Here is a 24,690-nt window from a genome sequence, read left to right as displayed (position 1 = left end):
ACACGTCTTCTCGCAAGCAAAATGATACTCTGGCTCGGCGGAGACATCACAAGGCTGACGGCTGGATGACCTCCCTCCACTCCCAGCGGTTCTGGGCAGTGTCGAGCCATTCCTTCTCCGGGACACATGGATGAATGCGGTTAAAGTCATCCACAGCCACATCCCACCAACGCCTGCTTGGGCCGTGCTGCGGTCGAGTTGCAGAGAGCTCCCCAAACAGGGTACACTTGGGCAGGCGGTCATCGTCCATGCGGCCAATATGGCCGAGCCATCGTAGCCGACGCTCACGGATGATGTCGCCGATGTCCGAATCAATTCCGAGGGTCTTCGCCAGTGTTGAAGAAGTGACTCGATCATCCCATTTCTGGTGTCTTGAGATGCTGACAATAGCCCGCACGCACTGATGGTGGAATGCGTTAAGACCGCGCAGATCAGGAGCCTTGCTCGTCCAGGTCTCTGCTCCATACAACAGGGTCGTAAGAACGAGAGCTACGTAGACACGACGTCGACATCGGAGGGACAAGGAGCGGTTCCCGAAGACAGGTGCCCGCAAGCAACCAAACACTCGAGGCGCCTTAGAAATCCACGACTTTACATCATGCGCACAAAGACCATCCCGGGGAATCACGGACCCAATATATGTGAATTGGTCAACGGCGTCGCACACACACAGACACACACACCCCATTGGACCATTGGACGCCCATCGCCCGAGGCGATGATAGCGAATCTACAGCAGAAGCCTCATCAGCTTGTGCTGGGATTGCACCATTCAACAGCTTGCAAGGCCGAAGAATTGACCGCCACTATTCAGCCTGGTCTATACCACACAGCTATGAAGTGGCTTTTTCTGGCCAGTGAATCCCTACTTTTTGGTCTTTTTCGGGTTTTTTTCACGCACACACATCACACCACATACTCCGGCATTCACGGGCTGTTGGTAACCACCCTGGAGAATGAAAGAAGAGTCAGGAGTAGTCTGAGAAAGAGAAGAAAGACGTGTGTGACCAAAATCGTCGGGAATCGAACCCGCAACCTATCGATTGGAAATCGCTGCACATACCCCTGCACCATATGGGACACAAACACACACACACACACACACACACACACACACACACACACACACACACACACACACACACACACACACACACACACTACTGTATTTCTTCACAGCCGCCAGAAATGACCACACTGCTCTCGAATATGCTGTGTACTTCAGTACACGGTTGGTGATGGTGGCAGTGACATCACCACTTTCATCAACACCAACAACGAAAACAATAACAACAAAACACTAGCGCACACACATGCACACACACACACACACATGCCTGCACACACACACACACACACACACACACACACACACACACACACACACACACCACGCCTGCACACACACATACACATGCACTAAACGCACTTCAGTGCATACTCGGTCCGTCTGTTTAAAATTGGCGCTTATCTTCGAACTTGATAATAAGTTGATTTTTCGGTGTTCTGCCAGTGTTATATTACATGGAACCACCAATTCACCATCTTAACATAACCATTGAGTCATGCTTCCGACAACATGGCAGCACAAACCACCGCTGAAGTTGCGATCGGTTCGTTTGAGTCTTTTTGACTGGAGCTGCCGCCAACGGACACTTCCGTCAGTGCAAGAAAACGCTGCAACCACCGCTCCAGCCCGTAAAATAGGTCGGGATGTTCGCATTTCTGAGCGAAGGAGAATACAGTTTCTGCTTACTTCCAGCTGTCTGGTGGCAAGGATGGTTTACTGCGGGACTTATAGAAAAGCTGGAAAAGTGCTTCGCGAGCTTGTATTTCAGTGCTCGCACAGTACAGCGCCTAGTAAAGAGTTACCACTAGCAAATCGCGAAGAAACTGCAGCTCATGCCGAATTCTCCAGAACGTGAGACCAATCAGGAAGACAAATTTTGAAGTTCACAGAGGACCGGGCAAACGATATAATCAAATAAACACCAAGTCCTGAGGGAAACGCTCGTTCAAAGGACTTTCAGGAAAGCAGCCGAAAAGACTGGTGCAAGGCGTTGTGACTTAGGAAGTGAGGTGCAGTAGATCTACGCCCAGGTGTTACATCAATCAAGCGGAAGCTGTCACTGCGCTGCATGGGCAAGCACCAGCGGCTCACGTGGGCGCTGATGAGCAGAGTACGACAAGCGTAAAACTCAGAGGCGATTTGAAAAACAGGACACTGATATGGCTTTGCCTTTTTGTCTGAAAGAATGGCATTATTGCGACGAATGGGATAACACTGACAGGCAACACGTGGGCAGTCTCGCTCAGCTTCTGAGCGGCAACGTGACAGGCATGCACTGGCTTCTGAGCGTGATTCAAGACGAGGAGAAGTGGAACAAGCTATGAAATGTGCAGCAGCTCGCCAGATCAAACAATTTGGACTCTTTCTCCAGCGACGATAGTGGCGAGGAGACGTCTAACTTGCTTTTAAAACTAACTTGCTTAAAGTTTCGGCCGAGTTGCTTACGGGCCATCCATTAATATAGATATTTATTTAGAAAGGAAACTAGTTGTTCAGGGGGAGGGGGAGTTGAGCGCCTGTTCGTTTCTCAATAATTATCGATGCACAATTTGTATGTGCGGGCACCTCCAGAAAATAATATATAATATCGATACAACACACACAACAGAGGCGAAAGGCTGTGTTAGCTGTAACATAAGTTCCACGCATCGGAGCGATCATCAGACAGCAGCATCCACTATCGAATTCTCTCCGAGCAGGCCTAGATATTTGATGCTAGTGTGGAAGTTAGTGCATATGTGCGATGTGAAGACGTGGCATTGGGACAATGGTATTGGGTTGTTTATATCGATACAATGTACCATTTGTCTGTGTTCGTTTCTCGGGGAGGTGGGAGGGCTAGGGGGTTGAAGAGAAATGACTAGTTTCTGTTTGTATCGGTATTTACGGATGACCTCTAATAAATACTGACATGCAAATAGTCATGTACATAGTGTTTTGTAATCGTGGCATGCTTCAAACATATGTATTTCCTTCCTGAGACAAGTGTGAAGATAAGTGCCAATAGATGACTTGCACAAAGATTGTCTGGGTTCGAGACGGGGCAAGTGGACCTTCTGACTCTGACTTCCCCACCTTTTGAGTTCGTGACTTTCGAAGTTTCGCTTTTTGCCTGACAAACACTGAGCTAGTTTTTTGGCTAGAGAGTAGAGTTGTTTTGATTCGACTTGTATCGTCATGCCGAAGCGCTGCTGCGCTCCTGAATGAACTAGCAGACGAGAGATGGAACTGATGCTCCCATTCCATACGTTCTTTTCCGAGCCGGCCGGGCGGGAGGCAGAAAAATGAGGGAATATTATTTCAGTATCATTGGTGTAGGCTGCAACAAGCACGTCGTGGTCCTGAAGTGTGACTACTTTCCCGCAGTGGAAGCGAAGTCAAGCACAACGAAAGTTTGTGGACGTCTGAGAAAGAACTCGATTCCCTTTCAATCGGCTGCACTAGCTCCAGAGCGACCCTCTCCTGAGGACAGACTGCGGAGAGGCCAGGAACTTGCCGAGTCACGAGTGGAAGCCTAAACCACGAAAATGAAGGGTGGAAGGACTGAGTATGAGAGCCAGATCATCTGGGCCTTTAGGTTAGTAGTACTTCAAGTAGTATCTGAGTTGAAGGAGAGAATAAGTGTGCTGGAGAAACGCTGCAAAGTCCTCAGGCCTGATGTGTACTAGCTACTGTTGAAGTCTCACTTGTTCCGATATGAACATTTCATCAGCCCTGACTCTGCGCAGCTGTATCTAGACTTGGATCTAGGCCAGAGACATAGCATTGTAAACTTTACTGAAGCCATATGTATCCGATGTCTGGCTCTAGTGAGAAAGCAGTTTGTCGCAGGCTCGCAAACTATGATTGAATCAGGGAGTGGTGAAAAGTCACATTATACCACTTTATGATTAGCTGGTAATGACGACGCTGCGGCTCCGGCTGGGTCTCATGGGTAAATAACTTGCATACCTGCTTAGATGCAACGAGGCAACGGTATCCCATGTACTGAAGACATGATTGAACTACATTTTATCTCCTCCTGGGAGAATGTGGAACAAATAATGCCAGAGTGTGTCTGATACACATCACAGTCTGCTGAGTATGTTCATTATTGTGGACGTGACAGAACTGCGCTGTGAGGTACCTTCTGCGTTGGACCTACAGTTGAGCCACTACTCTTCTTACAAATTCCATACAACGGTGAACGGATTTGTTGGAGCATCCTCAAACAGTGCATTCGCCTTCATCATACACTGGCTCCGTTGCCTACAGTAATTCACATCTTGACGGGGCGCGCTGGGACGATACGGAAGGAGCGGCGGGAACCATTGGAGTGCTCATGATGCTGGTTAGCGGAGATGGATGTGAGTGTCAGGAACGGGAACGCAACCACGCTACGGTACAGATCAGGAAGCGATGGAAGAGTTGAATCTGTTCAGCCTTCCATGCCGTGTACAGGGACACAAGCGTAAAAATGGCTACATTTCGAATGTGAACTGGCGATGGCATTGTGTGGCGACGTATGCCATATTATTGGGTGCATCGAGGTTGCTTCTATGCTCACTGTTGTTAGTAAGACAACTTTTTATAACTATTTCACCGAAGAATATGGCAAGAGTATTTTAGGTTGGTTTGGACGCCTGGCTTCTCTCACATAATATACAATCATGTACTTCCACTAACCCTACAAGTGCACATAACTCATGAGCTTCTGAAGACAGTGACGGTACTGATCATGTACATGTACATGCCGTGCACCGTTCATTCATGCTGACAAAAAAAGTACACTACAGACGGTGTAGGGTGCCTGCAGTGTAGCCTGGGTCACAGTGGGTGCACTTGCCCCGTCTCACTCGCGACTCGGATCTTTGTGCAAGTCATCTATTGTCACTGGGCGGACCAAGTAGGAAATTCACTCTGGTACTACTTCAAAATACACCATCCAATCCATGGCATTAATGTCTGAGTCATGACACCTGCATGAAATACAATCCATGACCTTAATTTCTGAGTCATGGCACCTGCATGGAATACCATCCATGGCCTTCATTTCTGAGTCACTCAACCTGCATAGAATACCATTAATTTTTCACGAGACGAGTTTATAAATATTTGGTAATGGGAGGACCTTCAAGCAGCCAAACAATTTTCAAGCAGTTGTCATGGCAACCGGCAGTGGTGATGTAATGAGATAGGAGTGTGCTGATGACTGACCTGATTAGACTCGATCACTCTCCGTCAGCAAACTGTTCATCTGCTCAAGCTGCGTTGTGTACTGTCCATAACCCTTGACGATCTTGCACAGCTTGATGTAGCCATCACGTTCCTGTGCCATGATAATATCCAGTAGTTCAGAATTGTGATCTCTGCCACCGTGGTTCCTCAGGGTCAGTTTGAGCTTTTCAATCTGACCAAAAGCTAAGAAGCCGTACTCCTGTGCTTTGTCACGCAGGCCATTAGCATCCAGCTTTTTCAGCCAGATGTGGATTTTTGTTATGAAGATGGCATGGTCGAATGGGTTATCCAAGAACGTCTCTGAAAAGCAGAAAAGAACGTGATCATATATTGCAGAGGCCAATATACAATCTGATCCGGTACTGTTTCTGCCAAAGCAGCAATGCGAGTATAAATGATCTGCAGACAAAGTGCCTGTTACGCCAAATGATCAAATACCCTTAGAAACTCTTCCAGCCTGTCAAATCTATTGAATAAGCAACGAGGAGATAATAGATTTCCCTGATGAGTGTCTCATGAAAATAGATTAGGAATTTTGTTTTTAGATTCATCATATTTTTTGTTTTAGTTTCGTAACCTCTGCCTCACTTATACTATTCTTTACTTGTTTTATCGTTTGAACGCGTCCTTATCAACATCACGTTTTTAAGTTGTGCATTTGCCTCATAATGCATGCTGCCAGAACACTCTGGTTGACTTTGATATGAATGAAGGCACAGTTTTCACATCTGACAATAGCGAGATTGTTTCAAAACTTCTACACCTAGGTACCTGACAACAACGAGATTGTTTCAACACTTCTACACCTAGATACCTGACAATAACGAGATTGGTTCAACAGTTCTACACCTAGGTACCTGACAATAACGAGATTGTTTCAATACTTCTACACCTAGATACCTGACAATAACGAGATTGTTTCAGCACTTCTACACCTAGGTACCTGACAATAACGAGATTGTTTCAATACTTCTACACCTAGATACCTGACAATAACGAGATTGTTTCAATACTTCTATACCTTGGTGGATCTACCTGGCGTGGAATTTGCATTCACGGTGCTAGCAGTACTTTTCTTTTCTCCAGCACATTTCAGGACAGGATGATACAGATTTTGCTCTAGCTCGTTTTTGCTCTCGCTTTCATTTTTAAAACTCACACTTGTGAATTTCACTGCTGTTGTTCTTAGTGTTATTTCTCTAACTTAGATTTTCTATGATAGCTCCATTTTGTTTCAGTGTCCTTTAGTACAACAACGGTTTGTGATGAGTGGTGCACGAAAACTTGTTCGAATCCTTGTTTTCTCTACACAATTTCTGCATATTTTCATCGCTTTATTGTACATTGTCTCCACCGTTTCACATTGTATGAATAAAGTGTACACAAATGTTGATTCAGCTTGTCTTATTGATTGCGGTTATCAAATTATTGTCTCCTTGCCGTTTGTTTAAGTATACTTATACCTCTCCATATTCACCCTATCATCCCTACAGCTCAACAAACGAGTCACGTTTGTCATACATGTACATGTACGCAGAACTAACGTAAGTCGTTGTTACTTCACTACACACTGGCATGTTCTTGCATGAATCGGAGAGTGATGTGTTCCTGACAGAGTCTTGTTCAACTTTTTGTTAGGATCGATCGTGTACACATACAGCACCGAGTACTGCTCTCTTTACAGTAAGTATGGAAAAGTGGTGAATAAGTGGTGAATATCAAGCAATATCCACCACTTCTGTTGATGGTCAATTGCATGTGGGTGAATATGTAATGAAGTATAAGCCAGTGTATATAGAGCAAGAAGGTAGACAAGAAGGTATGTATTTTTGTGTGTTTTCGTGTATGTATATAGCATACAGACAGACTAAGACAACAATGGTAGCAGCACACAAATTGAAGGGCATTTGAGTGCAGATAGATGAGAACAGGATAAAGAGAGCAGTCTTATGTTAAAAGGAATAACGCACCCGTTTCTTCAGAGAGCTCCGCTTCATCCTCCTGATACAGGTTTGCAATGCGTTCGTCCGTTGACCACATGGCATGGCTGAAGATACACACACACACACACACACACACACACACACACACACACACACACACACACACACACACACACACACACACACACACACACACACACACACAAACACACACACACACACACACACAAACACACACACACATTCAAAATGAACAAACATGGAACATACTAACTATTTGATGACATAAATCGATACTTGCACACACATGTAGATGCCTATATTGCTGGCCGCACTCCTGAGCGCATTCCTGCTCACACTCTTCCCAACGCCCAAACTCCTGCCCACAATCCTGTCCGCACACTTTGCCCACACTCCCCTGCCCACATTCCCCCCCCCCCCCCCCCCCGCCCACACTTCTATGCCCACACTCCCCTGCCCACACTTCTCTACCCAATCTTCTCTACCCACACTCCACTGCCCACACTTCTCTGCCCACACTCCCTGCCCACACTCCCATGCCCACACTTCTCTCCCACACTTCTCTGCCCGCACTCCCTGCCCACACTCCCTGCCCACACTCTCCCCTGCCCACACTCCCTGCCCACACTCCCCTGCCAACACTCCCCTACCCACCCTTCTCTACCATGGCTCCGGGTTCACGGAGGTGTGTTTACTCGCTGACATTATGCCATCCTTGGTTAGTGCACCCACACAGTTACTGGCCACAGCGTGAGCGGGTCTAGCTTCCCCAGTTGACCCCCTTTCAGAAGAACAGTGTACACTCTGCCCTCACTCCCCTGCCCACACTCCCCTGCCCACACTCCCCTGCCCTCACTCCCCTGCCCACACTTCCCTGCCCATACTTCTCTGCCCATACTTCTCTGCACGCATTCCTGATCACACACCTGCCCACACTCTCCTGCCCACCCTTCTCTGCCCACACTCCCTGCCCTCTTTTCTCTGCCCACACTTCTCTGTCCACACTCCCTTCCCACACTCCCCTGCCCACACGTCTCTGCGCGCATTCCTGATCACACTCCTACCCACACTCCTGCCCACCCTCCTGCAAGCCTTTATGAACATGCTCATACTCCTCCCCTCACTTCTCTGCTCGCATTCTTGATCACATTCCTGCCAGCCTTTCTGAACACGCTCATACTCCTCTCCTCACTTCTCTGCTCGCATTCTTGATCACACTCCTGCCAGCCTTTCTGAACACGCTCATACTCCTCCCATCACTTCTCTGCTCGCATTCTTGATCACACTCCTGCCTACACTACTGCCTACACTTCTGCCTGCACTACTGCCTACTCTACTGCCTACACTACTGCCTAAACTACTGCCTACACTACTGCCTACACTACTGCCTACACTACTGCCTACACTACTGCCTACACTACTGCCTGCACTACTGCCTACACTACTGCCTACACTACTGCCTACACTACTGCCTACACTACTGCCTACACGACTGCCTACACTACTGCCTGCACTACTGCCTACACTACTGCCTACACTACTGCCTGCACTACTGCCTACACTACTGCCTACACTACTGCCTGCACTACTGCCTACACTACTGCCTACACTACTGCCTGCACTACTGCCTACACTACTGCCTGCACTACTGCCTACACTACTGCCTACACTACTGCCTGCACTACTGCCTACACTACTGCCTGCACTACTGCCTACACTACTGCCTGCACTACTGCCTACACTAATGCCTGCACTACTGCCTACACTAATGCCTGCACTACTGCCTACACTTCTGCCTACACTACTGCCTACACTACTGCCTACACTACTGCCTACACTACTGCCTACACTACTGCCTACACTACTGCCTACACTACTGCCTGCACTACTGCCTACACTACTGCCTACACTACTGCCTACACTACTGCCTTCACTACTGCCTACACTACTGCCTACTCTACTGCCTACACTACTGCCTACACTACTGGCACTGCCTACACTACTGCTTACACTACTGCCTACACTACTGCCTGCACTACTGCCTACACTACTGCCTACACTACTGCCTGCACTACTGCCTACACTACTGCCTGCACTACTGCCTACACTACTGCCTACACTACTGCCTGCACTACTGCCTGCACTACTGCCTACACTACTGCCTGCACTACTGCCTACACTACTGCCTGCACTACTGCCTACACTACTGCCTGCACTACTGCCTACACTACTGCCTGCACTTCTGCCTACACTACTGCCTGCACTACTGCCTACTCTACTGCCTACACTACTGCCTACACTACTGCCTACACTACTGCCTGCACTACTGCCTACACTACTGCCTACACTACTGCCTGCACTACTGCCTACACTACTGCCTGCACTACTGCCTACACTACTGCCTACACTACTGCCTACACTACTGCCTACACTACTGCCTACACTTCTGCCTGCTCTACTGCCAGCACTACTGCCTACTCTACTGCCTACACTACTGCCTACACTACTGCCTACACTACTGCCTACTCTACTGCCTACACTACTGCCTACACTACTGCCTTCACTACTGCCTACACTACTGCCTACACTACTGCCTACACTACTGCCTGCACTACTGCCTGCACTACTGCCTACACTACTGCCTGCACTACTGCCTACACTACTGCCTACACTACTGCCTACACTACTGCCTACACTACTGCCTACACTTCTGCCTACACTACTGCCTACACTACTGCCTACACTACTGCCTTCACTACTGCCTGCTCTACTGCCAGCACTACTGCCTACTCTACTGCCTACACTACTGCCTACACTACTGCCTACACTACTGCCTACTCTACTGCCTACACTACTGCCTACACTACTGCCTTCACTACTGCCTACACTACTGCCTACACTACTGCCTACACTACTGCCTACACTACTGCCTACACTACTGCCTACACTACTGTCTACACTACCACCTACACTACTGCCTACACTACTGCCTACACTACTGCCTGCACTACTGCCTGCACTACTGCCTACACTTCTCACATCGACGAAGGCATTGCCCAACTACACCACAGACAGAGCATCTGTCCTGTCCTTGTGCGTCTGGAGGAGCATGACTGAATTTAACCGACTCTGGCCCATTGTGGAGCGGAGATAGGACTTGATTCTCCGCATTGCTGAGAAGGATCTCTCGCTGATGGCGTTGGTAGCTGGGCTTACCAGAATCAAGCGCACCAGCTTCACAACTTCAGACAGAAACTGCCTCTGAGATGTGGAGTAGCCCCGCAAGAACTTCAGCACAGACCTAAACGTGACATCGTCATCAGAGGTCAGCTGCGTCTGAAGGAGGGAAAACTGGGTCAGAAGGAGGTTGGAGTCGAGATCCTCGCAGTACAACTCTGTCACTGCCTTGAACTCGTCTGTAGCGTCAACCCCTTTGGCACTCTTCAAGAGAAGGTTCTCCATCTGCGTGTATATGGCGAAGCCCTTCTGATTAAACCGGGTCTGGATGGAGGACTTGGCACTGTCAAGCACTTCATAATACAGCTGCCGATAGTGGCCTTCCGGGGAGCTGGGGTGGCATGCTGGCTCATCTCCACCTTCAAACCTCTGTGGACGTTTGCGTTTGCGAGGGAACTGCGGTTCAGAGACATCAAACTGGTGACTTTTTGCCACAGTAGCCTCCCAGAACATCGAGAATGAATTCTCTGTTCGCATCTTTGTGATTGTGTTCACCGTCAAACGTGCTATTTTCTGGGCTTCGGCAGCAGACATTGTTGAACTCTGGAGGGAAACAGAGAGGTTGTCACCATGTGCCAGGACAAGACGGGCCAAACTGATTCCAAAGAAGAAGTTGAAAGTCTCCATTTGAGCCTTCACTCCGATTACGCGAGCACGCACGTCGGGGTCCACACTCCCAGCCAGAACTTCATCCCACAGTTCTTGCAAGACCAGATACTTATCCAGGATGCTTTGCAGACTCTTGCCTCGCACTGTCCAGCGGGTCGGGCACAGCACACGGAATCCTGGTGTGTCGGGCGAGATCTCACCCTTCAGGACGTCAAATCGGGCATTCCGTTTTTGCGAGTACTTAATTAACTTGCTGATCTCGCTGGTGACATCGAGGGAATCTCTGGTCAGCACAGTCGTCTTGATGGTGTCGCACATTGCCAGGTTCAGAGAGTGCCCGTAGCAGTGCACAAAAAGAGCCCTTGGCTCTTCATCTCCCAACTGCTTCGCGACACCAGATCTGTGGCCAGCCATATTTGAGGCACCGTCGTAGCATTGGCCTCGGCAACGGTTGAGTTGGAGGTTGAGTCGCAGCATGCAGTCCCGGATAGCCGCAACGATCGTATCTGCAGATATGTTGTCAATCTGGCACAAACCAACGAAATCTTCATGATCTTCCAACTTCTGGTCAACCCACCGGAAGCACAACGCCAGCTGTTCCTTGTTAGATACGTCTGCGCACTCATCGGCCATTACGCTGAACACCTCAGCAGTATGGATGGACTTGGCCACATTCCGGAGTATGCTATGCGACATTAGCTGAAGGATTTCGTTCTGGATTTCGGGGGAGCAGTACTTATCCCCTCGTCGCTCCAGCCAAGCACGCAACTCGGGAGTATGTAGCTTCTGTAGTTGCAGCAGTTGCATAAAGTTCGACTCTGCATCGTCGTGGCCACGCAAGGGAAGACCTTGGCGACCCAAAAACTTCATGTTCTGTAGGATTCTGACAAACATTCGCCGATTCAGGGCTTTCTCCTTGGCATGGGCTAGACTTAGCGCCTCACCAAAGTCCTGGACAGTCTGCGGTAGCACAAGCATCTCCTGGACAGCGCCGATATGACACAGCGACTTTTCGTGCCGGCGGAACTCCTCCGTGGCATCTTTCCAATTCTTGAAGGCCTTAGAAATGAAGGCCGAGTCCTTCGATGGCGCTTTCAGATTCCCTTGCTGATCAGCAAAGGAACACAAATGGCAGGTCACAGAATCCGTCGACTCGTCGTAGTGCAACCAGTTGAACTTATCGAACCAAGCTGGTTGAAACGGACGCTCAACGATCGATGTTCGCCCGAAACTTCGCTTTGGAAAAGCAATGTTCCGAGGCTGATGAGCCTCCATGGTGTCCACACAAGCAGCAATCAGAGAGGAAAAAGACACACAACTACGAGAATTCTTTGGAAAAAGTGGAACACAAAAAGCAGCGGATCAGCGAAGGCGTGAAAGCGAAAAGCGTCCGTGGATGTGCATCACACAGTGTACATGGTCGTAGGCCATACCGGTAGCCCTATATGCACGTACACTCGCATGTGTTACGCGTAGGGCTCCCTGGTGCAAGCCAGGAAGTCGTACGACCCCCTACGACTCCCTGGTGTAGGCCGTGCAGCCTTGCAGGGCCTTCAAAAAAACGTGGTCGGACGAAAAAGTGGTCATATCATTAAGCAAGCAGTGTAGGGAAATTATTGCCACTGCCTACTGACCAGTACTTTGGCCGAGTGGTTGTGGGCTTGCCTGCGAATCGCAAGGTTCTGAGTTCAAGACCAGTGCTGACACCAGTGAGCGTGTACATTGTTAACAAATGCTGTGATGCAAGCGTAAAGCACTTTACATGCAGTTAACTGCTCTGACAACCACTGTTAACTGGCTACTCACTACACTGTGTTCATAGTGAGGGTAACATAGATGCAGCTAACGAGGTTTTGCACCTTGTCAGGCATTGCTTGTGATACTAAGTTACCCTCGCTGTCACGTGCTACATCTGCCACCCTGGTATATCAGGCATGGTGGTGGCCTTGTACAAGCAAAACTTCCTAAACTGGTTGTGTTTCTCAACACAATTGCACAGCCGGTTTGGTTGCGTATCTGCGATCTTTACTTTCTTCTGCTTATGTACTTCAAAATAGGGAAGGGTGTTTTAAATAGGATCTGGGAACTACACAGCTCAATAAGACCTTTCTGGTTTCTAGGGATGACGACACCGCCACATGAAAATAACACATGAAAAGACTACATGAAATGACCACATGCAAAGGCGTCAGATGCCGCTTTTTTACGGATGGAGAGGAAAATTGAGATCCACCAATTTCAGTATATGGGCAAAGGTGAAAACCCAATTTCTGCATCAATGTTGCCCTGTTTTCCACACCTCGTGTTCCCAACTCACTGTGGTGTACAGCACAGTTGAAACAATTCTCTTCAAGTCAGGACTTGATCATGATACATATAGCTATCATTGCACAATCATGGTCTGAGAACTCAGTCACTGGGCCGGCCTGACTCATTATGTTGGAAATGGTGCAGTACATTTCACTGAACTTTACACAGGACTGATTCAACGGTTCTATACTTCATTGTTGAGTAATGCATGCGTAGAACTTACAGTGGTGAAGTGGATAGGAAAATTCCACAGCTGCCATCAGCAGCGTGATGCTCAGCATGGCCTGATACATTCAACAGGAAAGAACAGAAAACAGATTTTAAAACTATCCCTGTCTCTGTGCAGAAGTATTCGATTATAGGAATGGGTATCAAATCATCAAGGTTAGCATAACACATACCTAACCAGTCATGTGTTCATTATCCACAGAGAAAATAATTCATTTTTTTTTTTTCGCATAGAATCCCATGCAAACTGAAGTTCTCTTTGAGACCTGAGCAAGCCCATAGATCAAGTTGTGTTGCAAGATAGTGTGAAGTAGACATTTGCACACAAGTAAACTAACACTAGCATACAGGGAGCACACATGCTGTATTGAGCACATTCAACTTTACCAGCATCATCTTGCCGAGCAGCAGTGGACTGACTGGCTTGATCAGAGTGTGACTGGCTGTTCGAAGGAACGCTCTCCGCGGAGTCTGATTGAACAGTCGAGGAAATAGCTCTGGCAGAGACCGGCTGGACGGCTTGCACCCTACGCTTCCGGAATATGTCCGGGAAATCGGTGGTCAGCTGCAGTGTGGAGAGTAACAAATATACAAACAAGCAATAAACATGGCTCTGATATCAACATCAGCTAGTGTCAATATCATCCACACCACTGAGAGTGAAATCAATGAGAGGTACACAGCCGAGAATACATTGTGCATTGGGTAATGGTAGGTGACAGATGTTTTGTTGAGTAAAATGATAGAACAACTTGCATACATCAACAGAGACACATAGGCAGAGAGGGGGAGAAGTAGAGAGAGACTGAGAGAGAGGAGAGAGAGAGAGGGGGGGGGCAGAGAGAGAGAGAGAGAAAGAGAGAGAGAGAGAGAGAGAGAGAGAGAGGGAGAGGGAGAGAGAGACTGAGAGAGAGGGGCGTGCGCAACAGGCCATCACACTCACCAGTTCTTCATGCTGCCGTAGCACCTTGCAGATCTTTGCAAAGCGCTGGGCGTTCGGTGATTTCACTAGCAGCTGGTGAAGCTTGGTCGAGGTGTGATGGTAGTCGGTAACTGCCCAGCTGTGGACCGATGCTGCTGCAGCGTGTAGATGATTACTGTGCTCACGTGATGAAGATGATGATGTAAGGCCCAGGCAGGTGTCTAGCGCAGGCAGGTCGGACTCACCAAGGCTTTCTCGGATGGACTCAAAGGACTGTGCAGAGAGCAGTGAGGCATGGTTGACCGGCCATTCGAGAAGAAGCGAGGCACGATCAACGTAACGTTGGCTAGTGGAGAGATGAACCTTTGTTGCTACGGATGATCGGACTTCCTCTGCATCGTACACAGCGAAATCAAACTTGTCGCTTGGCTCGTGGAGGTGCTGACGAATGGAAGCAGAGCTGATGATGCTTGTGGAATAGCTAGTACCCGGGCTATACTGTGCTGCCAGGTCACCAAACACCTTGCGCAACAGAGCCAGCAGACAATAGCCGTCTAGCGTATCTTCTACGGGCGCATGGACAACAGCGACAGCTTGGCGCAGGCTGTCCGTGACGGAGATGCAACCACGGGCTGTAGAATGGACTGGAGCCACTACCACCAGATTCTTCCAGAGCTCAGCAGGAATGCCGTGAAGCTCGTGGAAATAGGCGTACAGCTCTGTCTGTAGCCGGATAACAAGAGCAGTGGAGAAGCAGTGCTGAGTCGTGAAAGAGACTCCTGCGCACGCCGACCGAGATGATGAATCTTTCTTGGCCAGTGAGCCGAGGCAGTTGTCAGCGGTCGGAAGACGGCTAGGTGCCAGGATCCTTTCTTTCTCCTGCAGCAACACACCTAGTTGTATTACCATCTGCAGCAGCAGAGGGCCTTGGCGATCTGCTCCCTCGCAGCTGTTAAGCTTGTCAAGGACTTCCTGGACCTTTGCAACACCATCTTTGAAGTGGAGCATAACTTCATCGTCAAGCCCAGGTGGTGCAAATATCAGACCAATGACCGTGGAGAGCAACCAGTTGGGTCGGTTAACAATGATGTCGTCCAGCTCAGGTGATGAGAAAGAAACAATCTAGAAACAAAAACACGACATGCAAACCCATACACACAGCAACAAACATAATTGTAAGCCGACGCACGATATATGCCAAAACATGGATACACACACATTCCACACGCATGCGCAGACAGGATATTAAAAAGGCCAAATACCTCCAAAATAATACAAAACAAAGCAAGTCACCCAGGCAATCCTCGACGCGTCATGACAGCACACTTTGCCAGACCCCACATTGAGTGGCAATGAGAAACTGTTAAATTAAATGAACCCTCCTAAGTTTTAAAGAAATGGAAGTAAGGGAAACGGGTACAGATGCCCTGGCTTGAGTTGCGCGGAAATCAGTGTCGTATCCTCTCATGGACACAGATACAACCCTCTGGTGCCAGCCAAAGCAGGACTATGCCGCACACCTTCAAAGAAACTCACTGTTGAAGATCAATCCACAAAGGTGTAAAGCACAATGCACCCGTTGTCAATGATTTCTTTTTCAGCCTAAAGCCAGCAATCTGTTGGTGATGTCCCCTGTCAAGCCCCAGCTAAGCAATTTGTGCACAGCAACACACTAAATCTTTCCCACAATTTTTACTTCACCTTGAAGTTTCCAGCAGCCTTACACTTACTAGTATCGGTGTATAGCTGGTCTAGCACAAATTAATAGATCATAAACTACAGCTAATTGCAGGATGGGCATCGTAATGTTCTAGATATGGGCTGTAAAAGAAGTAGGAACAAATCAAACCGGTTGCATCTTTCCCTCAAACCAACGAATAAGAACAAATCTAGTTTAGGGGTCGTTGCAAACGTTTTTTGTTGTCCCTGAGACAAGCATCATTCGTTGGAGGGGTGGAGGGGGGGGGGGGGGGCAAAAATCGCAAGTCGACCAACACTACAGTCAATTCCTCGGAAACTGTCTCGCTGGCTTTTGAAAGCTCGATCTGGGCTGAATTGAGGATCAAAAACCCACTTTAAATCTCAAAAATCTCATTCTGGGTTTGGGATTTGCTTCTCCACATATTTTGCCATGGCATACCGGTGCAAATTTTATAAACCTGGCTGAATGTCTACTATGTGAGGGAGACACCAAAAAGGTAGGGTGGCAGTTTCCAATAAATCGGGAAAAAAAATCACAAGTCGACCGATACTTTACATATGTACATGACTACATATACATGCATGCAATTTTCATCATCCAGCATAGCAAGCTGTGTTTGTTTCATAGGGACTGGAGGGTGTGCGAGTAAGAAATGAGCGATGTTCATTTCAGGGACGATAAAACACTTTTGCGACGATCCCTTAGAAATGTATATGACGTAGATGACATACATCATAACATGAAATACATCTACTGCAAGTAAATTGAAATTACTCTATCTGCAGAGTATGTACATACCAGACCATACGCATTGAGGATCTTGCGATATCGACGGATTTGTGCGGTGTTGATGCTATCTTCATCGTCATCATACTCTACGTTGCTAGCAGCACAAAGCTGTCGAGAGAACTGCCGACTTGTTGAGAATGGCTCACGGATGTTGTCGTGCAGTTGTGCCAGTACTTCCTCTGCCTGCCCGAGCACTTTGGGTTGCTTGCAAGATTTCTGAACATGAACATCAACACAGTGGGTTAATTAATTTTAACCCTAGAACAGCCAATGGTGTCATTTGACACCGCGCGAGTCAAACTTATGGAATTACCGAAATATGGCTAATCAGAATAAGCTCAAATCTTGTAACTATTCCTAATTTTGCTTCCTCTTTCGTCTGCCATAAACCTTTGATTTGTAATTGATGAGGTACCATAATGGCGAGTACGTGTACATATACCTAGAACGGCCAACCAGTGTCATTTGACACCTGCACTATAAAAAGCCATTATTGCAGTTAGATGGAAACAATATGAACACATTTCGAAGGTGTCGGCCATATCGAGTTGCTTGTATGCCAACCAGACAAAAGAAAGGTACATGTGCAGGAAAATTGCTGAATACAGGACAAAATATATGATCAACATCCAACCGTCGGGCGAGAATCGCGAATTTGTGGCGGGTAACCATTAGTGCACAGATTAAACAAACACTCCTCAGCTAATGTCCTTGATACTGCTCATTCCCTTTCATTTTCCTGTAAATTGCCCCAGAGGAGCCATCGCGGTCTGACGGCCAAGGAAATACTAGAACGGATGTAGCCTATTACCATGCATGAATCCGATGATCATGAAAGCGAAATTTCCTACTTTATCTTCATTTGATGGCTGTTCAAGTGTAGTGACCATTGGCAATGGTGAATCTGGTCTGTCATTGAGGGTGAATCGTACGGTCACACACCTGAGTACCTGTGGATTCAGAATGTATTGATGTTTACGAGCCTCCAGAGAGCGGACGAAGATTGTGGGATAGTCCAGACAAGGAATTGTCAGAAACAGTTGCAGGAGTGGTGGAGACCCCGAAATGGATAGTGTTGAGGAAGAGGAATTGCAACTCTGCAACCTGGAGATGGTACACCGCATTATCGCAAGGATGGTGCTGTGCAGATAATCCTTCTAACAACTTGACGAGCTAATAAGGCTCTTGAACCAAACCTCTTCCTCCCCCTCTTCAGGCTAAACGGTAGGCAGCCGCTGGGATGCCTTCTCTCTCTTTAGAGGCCCCGGCTGCTGCAGAAGGTGATTGCTAAGTAAGAACTAATAATTTCATCATCATCATTACTGGTCAAGAAACTGTTGGAGAAGAAAGAGTTGCAGTATGAACCACTTTGGTAAATTGAAGTGAACTACCATCTAACCTCATTGCCAATAATAGCGGATTGAATTTTGTTTTTCAAGATTACATTGTAGGATGCAAAGACGGTAGACGTAGAAGGTAGAAGTAGCAAGAATTATCAATGGTCCGCCTAGTGTAGACCACCTAGAGCCATATGTTTTACATGGTGAGCGTAGGAAGCCCCACATCGTCCAATTCTAGCAAAAGACGAGATGTAACAGATTCACTGTTACTACTAACACTAGGAATAGGATACACTTATCACCTGCTATTATCACGCTGCTGCTGTTAGGTGTTATGTCCATCATTGCTTGTTCATGTATATAAGAATGCATTATGGCAAGGATCATTGCTTATTCCAAGAATGACTACTGAAGTTAGTTGGACTGTTACACTGGTAGCAAGAGGATGGTTTTTCTTTTCGTCGTGTTCGGGCTATGCGCAGTGGCCGCATTAGTCCCCTACGGTATATTCGAGATTCAGAAGCGTCTGAATCACCTTATCGCACTCGGTCAGTGCGATGGATCAGATCAAACGCCAAGACGTGCTCAAGCTCCCAGCGGAGAGAGGCCACGCATGCGCCATGTTAAGTCTCCGCCTGTGTTTCGTGGAGATACAAGAGAGTTCAAGGAGTGGGCCTTCGCCATCGAACTCGCCATGAAGTCCCTGCAGCTGGACAACGCGGAGAAGCGCTTGAGCTACGCGGCGAGTTTTCTGGAGGGCAACGCTCGTCTTTGGTTTATCGCCTCTCAGGAGCCAAACACGCTGTTTTCCGACTGGCCAGACCTGAAGAGCAAGCTGGGAGAAGTGTACGGCCCGGTTTATGACAGGGAACAGGCGCGCATCGACTTATTCGCTCTTCACCAAGATGAGACTCTTGACGAATACACCAACAAATTTTCGCGGCTGAGCTTACAAGTTCCCGAGCTTGATGACCACTCCAGAGCTATCTTGTTCACGAGTGGGCTGGCTCAGGGCCTAAGCGGCGAGGTACTTAGGGAGCATCCGCAACATTTGGCCCAAGCCATACGAGCTGCGGTCTCAGCAGACCAGTCGATGCGGCTAGCCCAAGCAAGCTACGCCAAGGCAGTGCGCGCACCAGGGCATCAGAGGCGCCAGCCTGGACCCTGGTCAAGCCAACCAACACCATCCGGTGGGAGAGAAACCAGGGAGCCAGAGGGTCGTTCAAGGCTGTGTTTCACCTGCAGGAAACCCGGCCATATTGCCAGATTCTGTCCAGAAGGAGGGAGGAACGCCACAAGCAAGCCTTCTTTAAACGATGGACGCCAGTAAGGAAGGGAGTGCGACTACTGGCGAACACGAGAGCACCCAGGAATAGGCCACGAATCAAAGTTCAGAACAAATTCAGCCTCTTAGCAAATGAGGAACCACGCCTCGAGGAGACCAAAATTCAAGCCTCGCCTGTCAAGCATTCGTCACCTGATACTGTTGGCCGGCCTAATGAAGTAACCGCCAGCACAGGGAGCATTTCCGCCGACAACGAACACGACCTAATGCGCGTCCAGGGCAAGATAAATGGACGTCGCGTTACCATACGTCCTGAACGTCACACTTGCTGATGGATCGGTCCGCTCACAGCCTATTACGAAAACGGACAGCTTGAAGACCGTAGTCGGCGACTTTAGCGAGCACCAACAGTTCCTAGTATTCCCGATGACGCGGTATGACGTGATCCTCGGCAAACCATAGCTGACCCGGACGAACCCACAGATCAATTTTCGTACCAATGAAATCAAGCTGGAGGGTGGATCCATCATTTGTCAACCGAGTGAAAGTGATGGCACGGACAAATCCAACCCACCGATCGAGACGTTCCTCATCTCAGGGAAGCAGGCTAGGCATGCAATGAGAGGTGGCGCAGAAGGAATCCTAGCGTATGTGACAGCAGATCCGGACGAGCCACAGACGGTGGATAGTCCGGGTAGGGAGGATCAGAAGGATTTCAAGGACCTGCTGAAGGAGTTCGGGGACGTCTTTCCCGATGAGCTTCCAAACAAGCTGCCACCCAGAAGAGGCGCAGATCACGAGATAAAAACGGAAGAAGGAGCTAAACCGCCATCTCGTGCAGCATATCGTTTACCAAAACCAGAGATGGATGAGCTTCAAGCTCAGCTCACCGACCAGCTCCGTAGAGGATTCATCCAGCCCAGCAAATCCCCATACGGAGCCCCTGTGTTCTTCGTAAAGAAAGCGGATGGAGCACTTCGAATGGTATGCGACTGGCGTGAGCTAAACCGCATAACCATTAAGAACAAGGCATGCCTACCGAATATTGACGACCTCTTTGATACCGTCCAAGGCAGTGCGTATTTCACCAAGCTAGATCTGAGGTCCGGTTACAATCAGATTCGAATAGAAGAAACAGATATTCCGAAGACAGCAATAAATACCCCATTCGGTCACTTTCAGTTCACAGTGATGGGTTTCGGCCTAACAAATGCCCCGGCAACATTCCAAACCTTGATGAACAGTGTCCTCCAGCCATACCTGCGTAAATTCGTTGTGGTGTTTCTAGACGATATCCTCATATTCAGCAAATCATGGGAGGAGCACCTCGATCATGTCAGAACCATCTTAAACGCCCTCAGGAGGAATGAGCTATATTGCAAACCGTCTAAATGTGAATTCGGCCGGACAGACGTTCTGTTTCTTGGGCACCGGATAGACGGCCAATGCATTTCTCCAGATCCAGAGAAGATCAAGGCCGTGCATAACTGGCCTGTCCCGACGACGGTCACGCACGTAAGACAGTTTCTGGGATTCGCTAATTACTTTCGAAGGTTCATTAACCATTTCTCGGCCATCTCCAAACCCCTGGAGGAACTGACAGGGAAACATGTGCGCTTTGAGTGGAATCAGACTCGACAGGAGGCATTTGAGCGATTGAAGTCTGCTCTGCTGGATGCACCAGTGTTGCGACTAGCAAACGTCAGTCAGGATTTCCGCGTTGAGACTGACGCAAGTGACTTTGCTGTGGCAGGAGTCTTAACGCAGCAAGCAGAGGACCAGTCCTGGCATCCTGTGGCTTACGTGAGCCGAAAGCTGTCTTCTGCCGAACGGAATTACACGGCCGCCGAGCGAGAAACTTTGGCTGTAGTGTACGCCCTGCAGTGCTGGCGAGTCTACCTATTTCGCCACTTTCAACTCTACACCGACAACATGGGAGTTGTCTACCTCAGGACCAAACCAAACTTAACCAAGAGAGAGGCTCGATGGATTGAATTCCTGGCCGACTATGACTACACGGTACATCACAAGCCAGGGAAGTGTAACATAGCAGACCCGTTGTCACGTCGACCAGACTTGGAACTGAATGGAATCGAGTTCTCTCTGGATGTGAATCAAGGAATTGCGAATCAGATCTCAGCAGGGTATGATAGTGACCCAGAGCTTTCGCCAGTAATCAAGCGCTTGATGGCTTGCAGCGAAGACGCCATGCATGAGCGATACGTCTGGAACAGTGTGGACCGGCGGCTGTACCTAGTAACATCGGGCGATGCTCGCCTCTGCATTCCTCGCAGTCCGGTACGGCTGCAACTGCTCAAACAGAATCATGATTGCCTGATGGCCGCGTAGAGGCACTACGTGAGGCCCAGGATGCCATCGTGGCGGCGCAGGCCCGGCAATCATTGTATGCGGATCGAGGACGGGTGGAGGACGCCCTGAAGGAGGGGGATGAGGTGTTGGTCTTCAGGGACTTCCTGCTGACGCCCGAGGAACGAGACAGGCCTTCACACAAATTAAGGCTCAAGTGGTATGGGCCGTTCAAGGTGCAGAAGAAAGTGGCCCCGAATGCGTACAGATTAGCTCTTCCAAGAATCACTCGGGCCCATCCAGTGTTCAATATTGCTGCCCTCAAGCTGTACCATGGCAATGAGATACCGGGCCGTACTCAGCCGGCACCTCCACCCCTAACCGATGCGGATGGCCATACGCGGTACATTGTCGAAAAGGTGTTGTCGCACAAGAAGAGAGGACGGCGCACGCAGTACCTAGTGAAATGGAAGGGCTACCGAGATGCCACCTGGGAGCCGGAGGAATACTTGATGGATGAAGCAGGAAACGCTATTATACCGCTGAAAACCTACCTGGACCGTTTTTCATAAAATTGCTATTTAATTGGCAACCACAGTTGTATTGCTAGTTTCTACGTGTTGCAATAGAAATGTAGCATTCTGCATGATTAGGATAGTGCTTCCCTGCCAGCCAGGCGTTATTTGCAGAGGACATGCACTGGATCTTGAGTTCATCAGTGTTGTTTTCGGCTACCATGCATTCCACATATCCATGCATGATCATTAGTTACCATAACTGTTCCTTCGAATTGGTACTGTTCTGACAGTTGAGAGGGGGAATGGTGTAACAGATTCACTGTTACTACTAACACTAGGAATAGGATACACTTATCACCTGCTATTATCACGCTGCTGCTGTTAGGTGTTATGTCCATCATTGCTTGTTCATGTATATAAGAATGCATTATAGCAAGGATCATTGCTTATTCCAAGAATGACTACTGAAGGTAGTTGGACTGTTACACGAGATATGTCCTTGACCGTTTCGATCGAATGTGGTGGATCTACTCAACAAAGACTATTCCAGAAGATGTCCCCTGCAATGCGGTTACATAAATGAATAGATGTGACAGACATCAACGCCTTCACAATATCCCAGAACTTTGCTAGTTCATGCACATCCAGAAATGCTCATTCCTGCACTGGTCAATAAGCTTGTAGATAGTCATGGCATCTGGTTTCCAAGTGCCAGCTAAGGAGAAGAGAAGGGTATACCTCTTTGAAAGAGTCTAAAATGCAGTCGTTACTAGCCTAATCTTGAAACCATGTCTAGCAGCATATGTGTCAGCTTGGTGAAAAAAAAGATGCTCATAGTCAGTCCATGTTTGTACTTGGTACTGTTTGAATTCTTTTATTCTCACGATGGCCTGTGGCCAATAAGAGAAAAATAATTACAGGCACGGGGATCAGATACAGAGAGATCAAAGTTTAGCTGCTTGCTGAGGCAGTAGCGATGGCAATACTAATTGGGAGTTAATCACGTAGGTTGGGCGCAATGGAGCTATAGATGTGCTGAGCATTGTGAGCAAGTACATACGGAAGAGATGACAAGTGGTAGGATGTTTGCTTTGAAATCTCGTCTGGGGTTGATTTGCCGGATGCTGGGTGGGATGTTATTAAAGAGATCAAGAGGAGCATAGATGGGGGAGTCTCTTAGCCGGTTTGTACGTGTTGTGGGTAGCTCAAAGGTTCCGGGGAACCTGAGCAAGCGAATGGGTTGTATTCGGGGTAGGTGAATTGCAAGAAGGTGTGGTGACGCATATCTATGATGCAGGCTATGTGCAAGAAGGATATGGGAGAGGGTACGGCAGCTGCTGAGTGATGGCCATTTGAGTCGGTGCAGCAGCACGGAGTGGGTTCTGTGTTCAAAGAGGGGGAGATGCAAACAGAGGCGAGCAGCGCGCCGTTGGATGCGCTCAAGCCGGTCGTTCAGGGTTGCGGGGAGGGGTGAGAGGACAGTGCAAGCATACTCAAGAATAGGGCGGATGTAGGTTAGATAGATGGAGGAGAGAGCAGAAGTGTTTAAGGAATTACGTAGTCGCAGGAGAAGGAACATCTTCCTGGTCGCTTTAGTGATGTAGTCAACATGCGAGTTCCAGCATAGATTCTGCTGTAGGAGGAGGCCAAGGTGACGATGCCTTGGGGCCACAGTGAGGTTGGTATCGTTGAGTGTGATTGATGGTGGTCTGGGAGGTGACCGGTTGGTGTGGTGAAAGTGGATGACAGTGGTCTTACTTTCGTTGACCAGGATATGCCAATCCTTCAGCCACTGTGCCGCGATTGTCACAGCTGACTGGAGGTTCTCTTCTGCGGCTAGAAAATTCTCGTGAGCGGCAATGATGGCAGTGTCGTCGGCAAACTGGCTGCAATCAGTGTTGGCATTTATGCAGGCGGTTGGCAGATCAACTGTGTAGGCCGTGAACAAAAGCGGCCCCAAGACGGAGCCTTGGGGGACCCCCGCTGGAATGTTTAGCCAGGTTGATTTGCTGCTCTCCACTTGCACACGTTGTCGTCTGTTGGTGAGATAAGAGGCAAGCCACTGGAGGCATTTGCCATCGAGTCCGAGGTGGGCCAATTTTGCAAGCAGTCCTTGGTGCCACACCCGGTCAAACGCCTTAGATAGGTCGAAGAAGCAAACAATTAGTGTTTGCCCGGCGTCTCTTTTCTCG

General features: G+C 48.5%; 2 protein-coding genes across 2 annotated transcripts in view; both read right to left on the bottom strand.

Moving 5' to 3' along the window:
* Positions 1-46: 46 nt before the first annotated feature.
* Positions 47-2,522, bottom strand: LOC135827071 (uncharacterized). The gene is made up of 2 exons (XM_065339595.1): positions 2,516-2,522; positions 47-456 (listed from the first exon to the last, which is right to left on the bottom strand). The coding sequence occupies exons 1-2, from the start codon at positions 2,520-2,522 to the stop codon at positions 47-49; spliced, it is 417 nt and encodes a 138-aa protein (XP_065195667.1).
* Positions 2,523-5,134: 2,612 nt separating this feature from the next.
* Positions 5,135-24,690, bottom strand: part of LOC135827362 (uncharacterized) — a 52,757-nt gene continuing 33,201 nt past the window's right edge. The window contains exons 6-11 of the mRNA XM_065339870.1: positions 17,058-17,264; positions 14,579-15,679; positions 14,023-14,200; positions 13,631-13,691; positions 7,258-7,334; positions 5,135-5,587 (exon numbers count right to left, since the gene is read on the bottom strand). Of these exons, the coding sequence (XP_065195942.1) occupies positions 5,271-5,587; positions 7,258-7,334; positions 13,631-13,691; positions 14,023-14,200; positions 14,579-15,679; positions 17,058-17,264 (1,941 nt within the window). The 3' untranslated portion in view covers positions 5,135-5,270. The remainder of the gene's footprint in view (positions 5,588-7,257; positions 7,335-13,630; positions 13,692-14,022; positions 14,201-14,578; positions 15,680-17,057; positions 17,265-24,690) is intronic.

This window comes from Sycon ciliatum, chromosome 11 (assembly GCF_964019385.1).
Source record: "Sycon ciliatum chromosome 11, ocSycCili1.1, whole genome shotgun sequence".
Lineage (NCBI taxonomy): Eukaryota > Metazoa > Porifera > Calcarea > Leucosolenida > Sycettidae > Sycon > Sycon ciliatum.
This window is presented reverse-complemented; position numbering and strand designations above follow the sequence as displayed.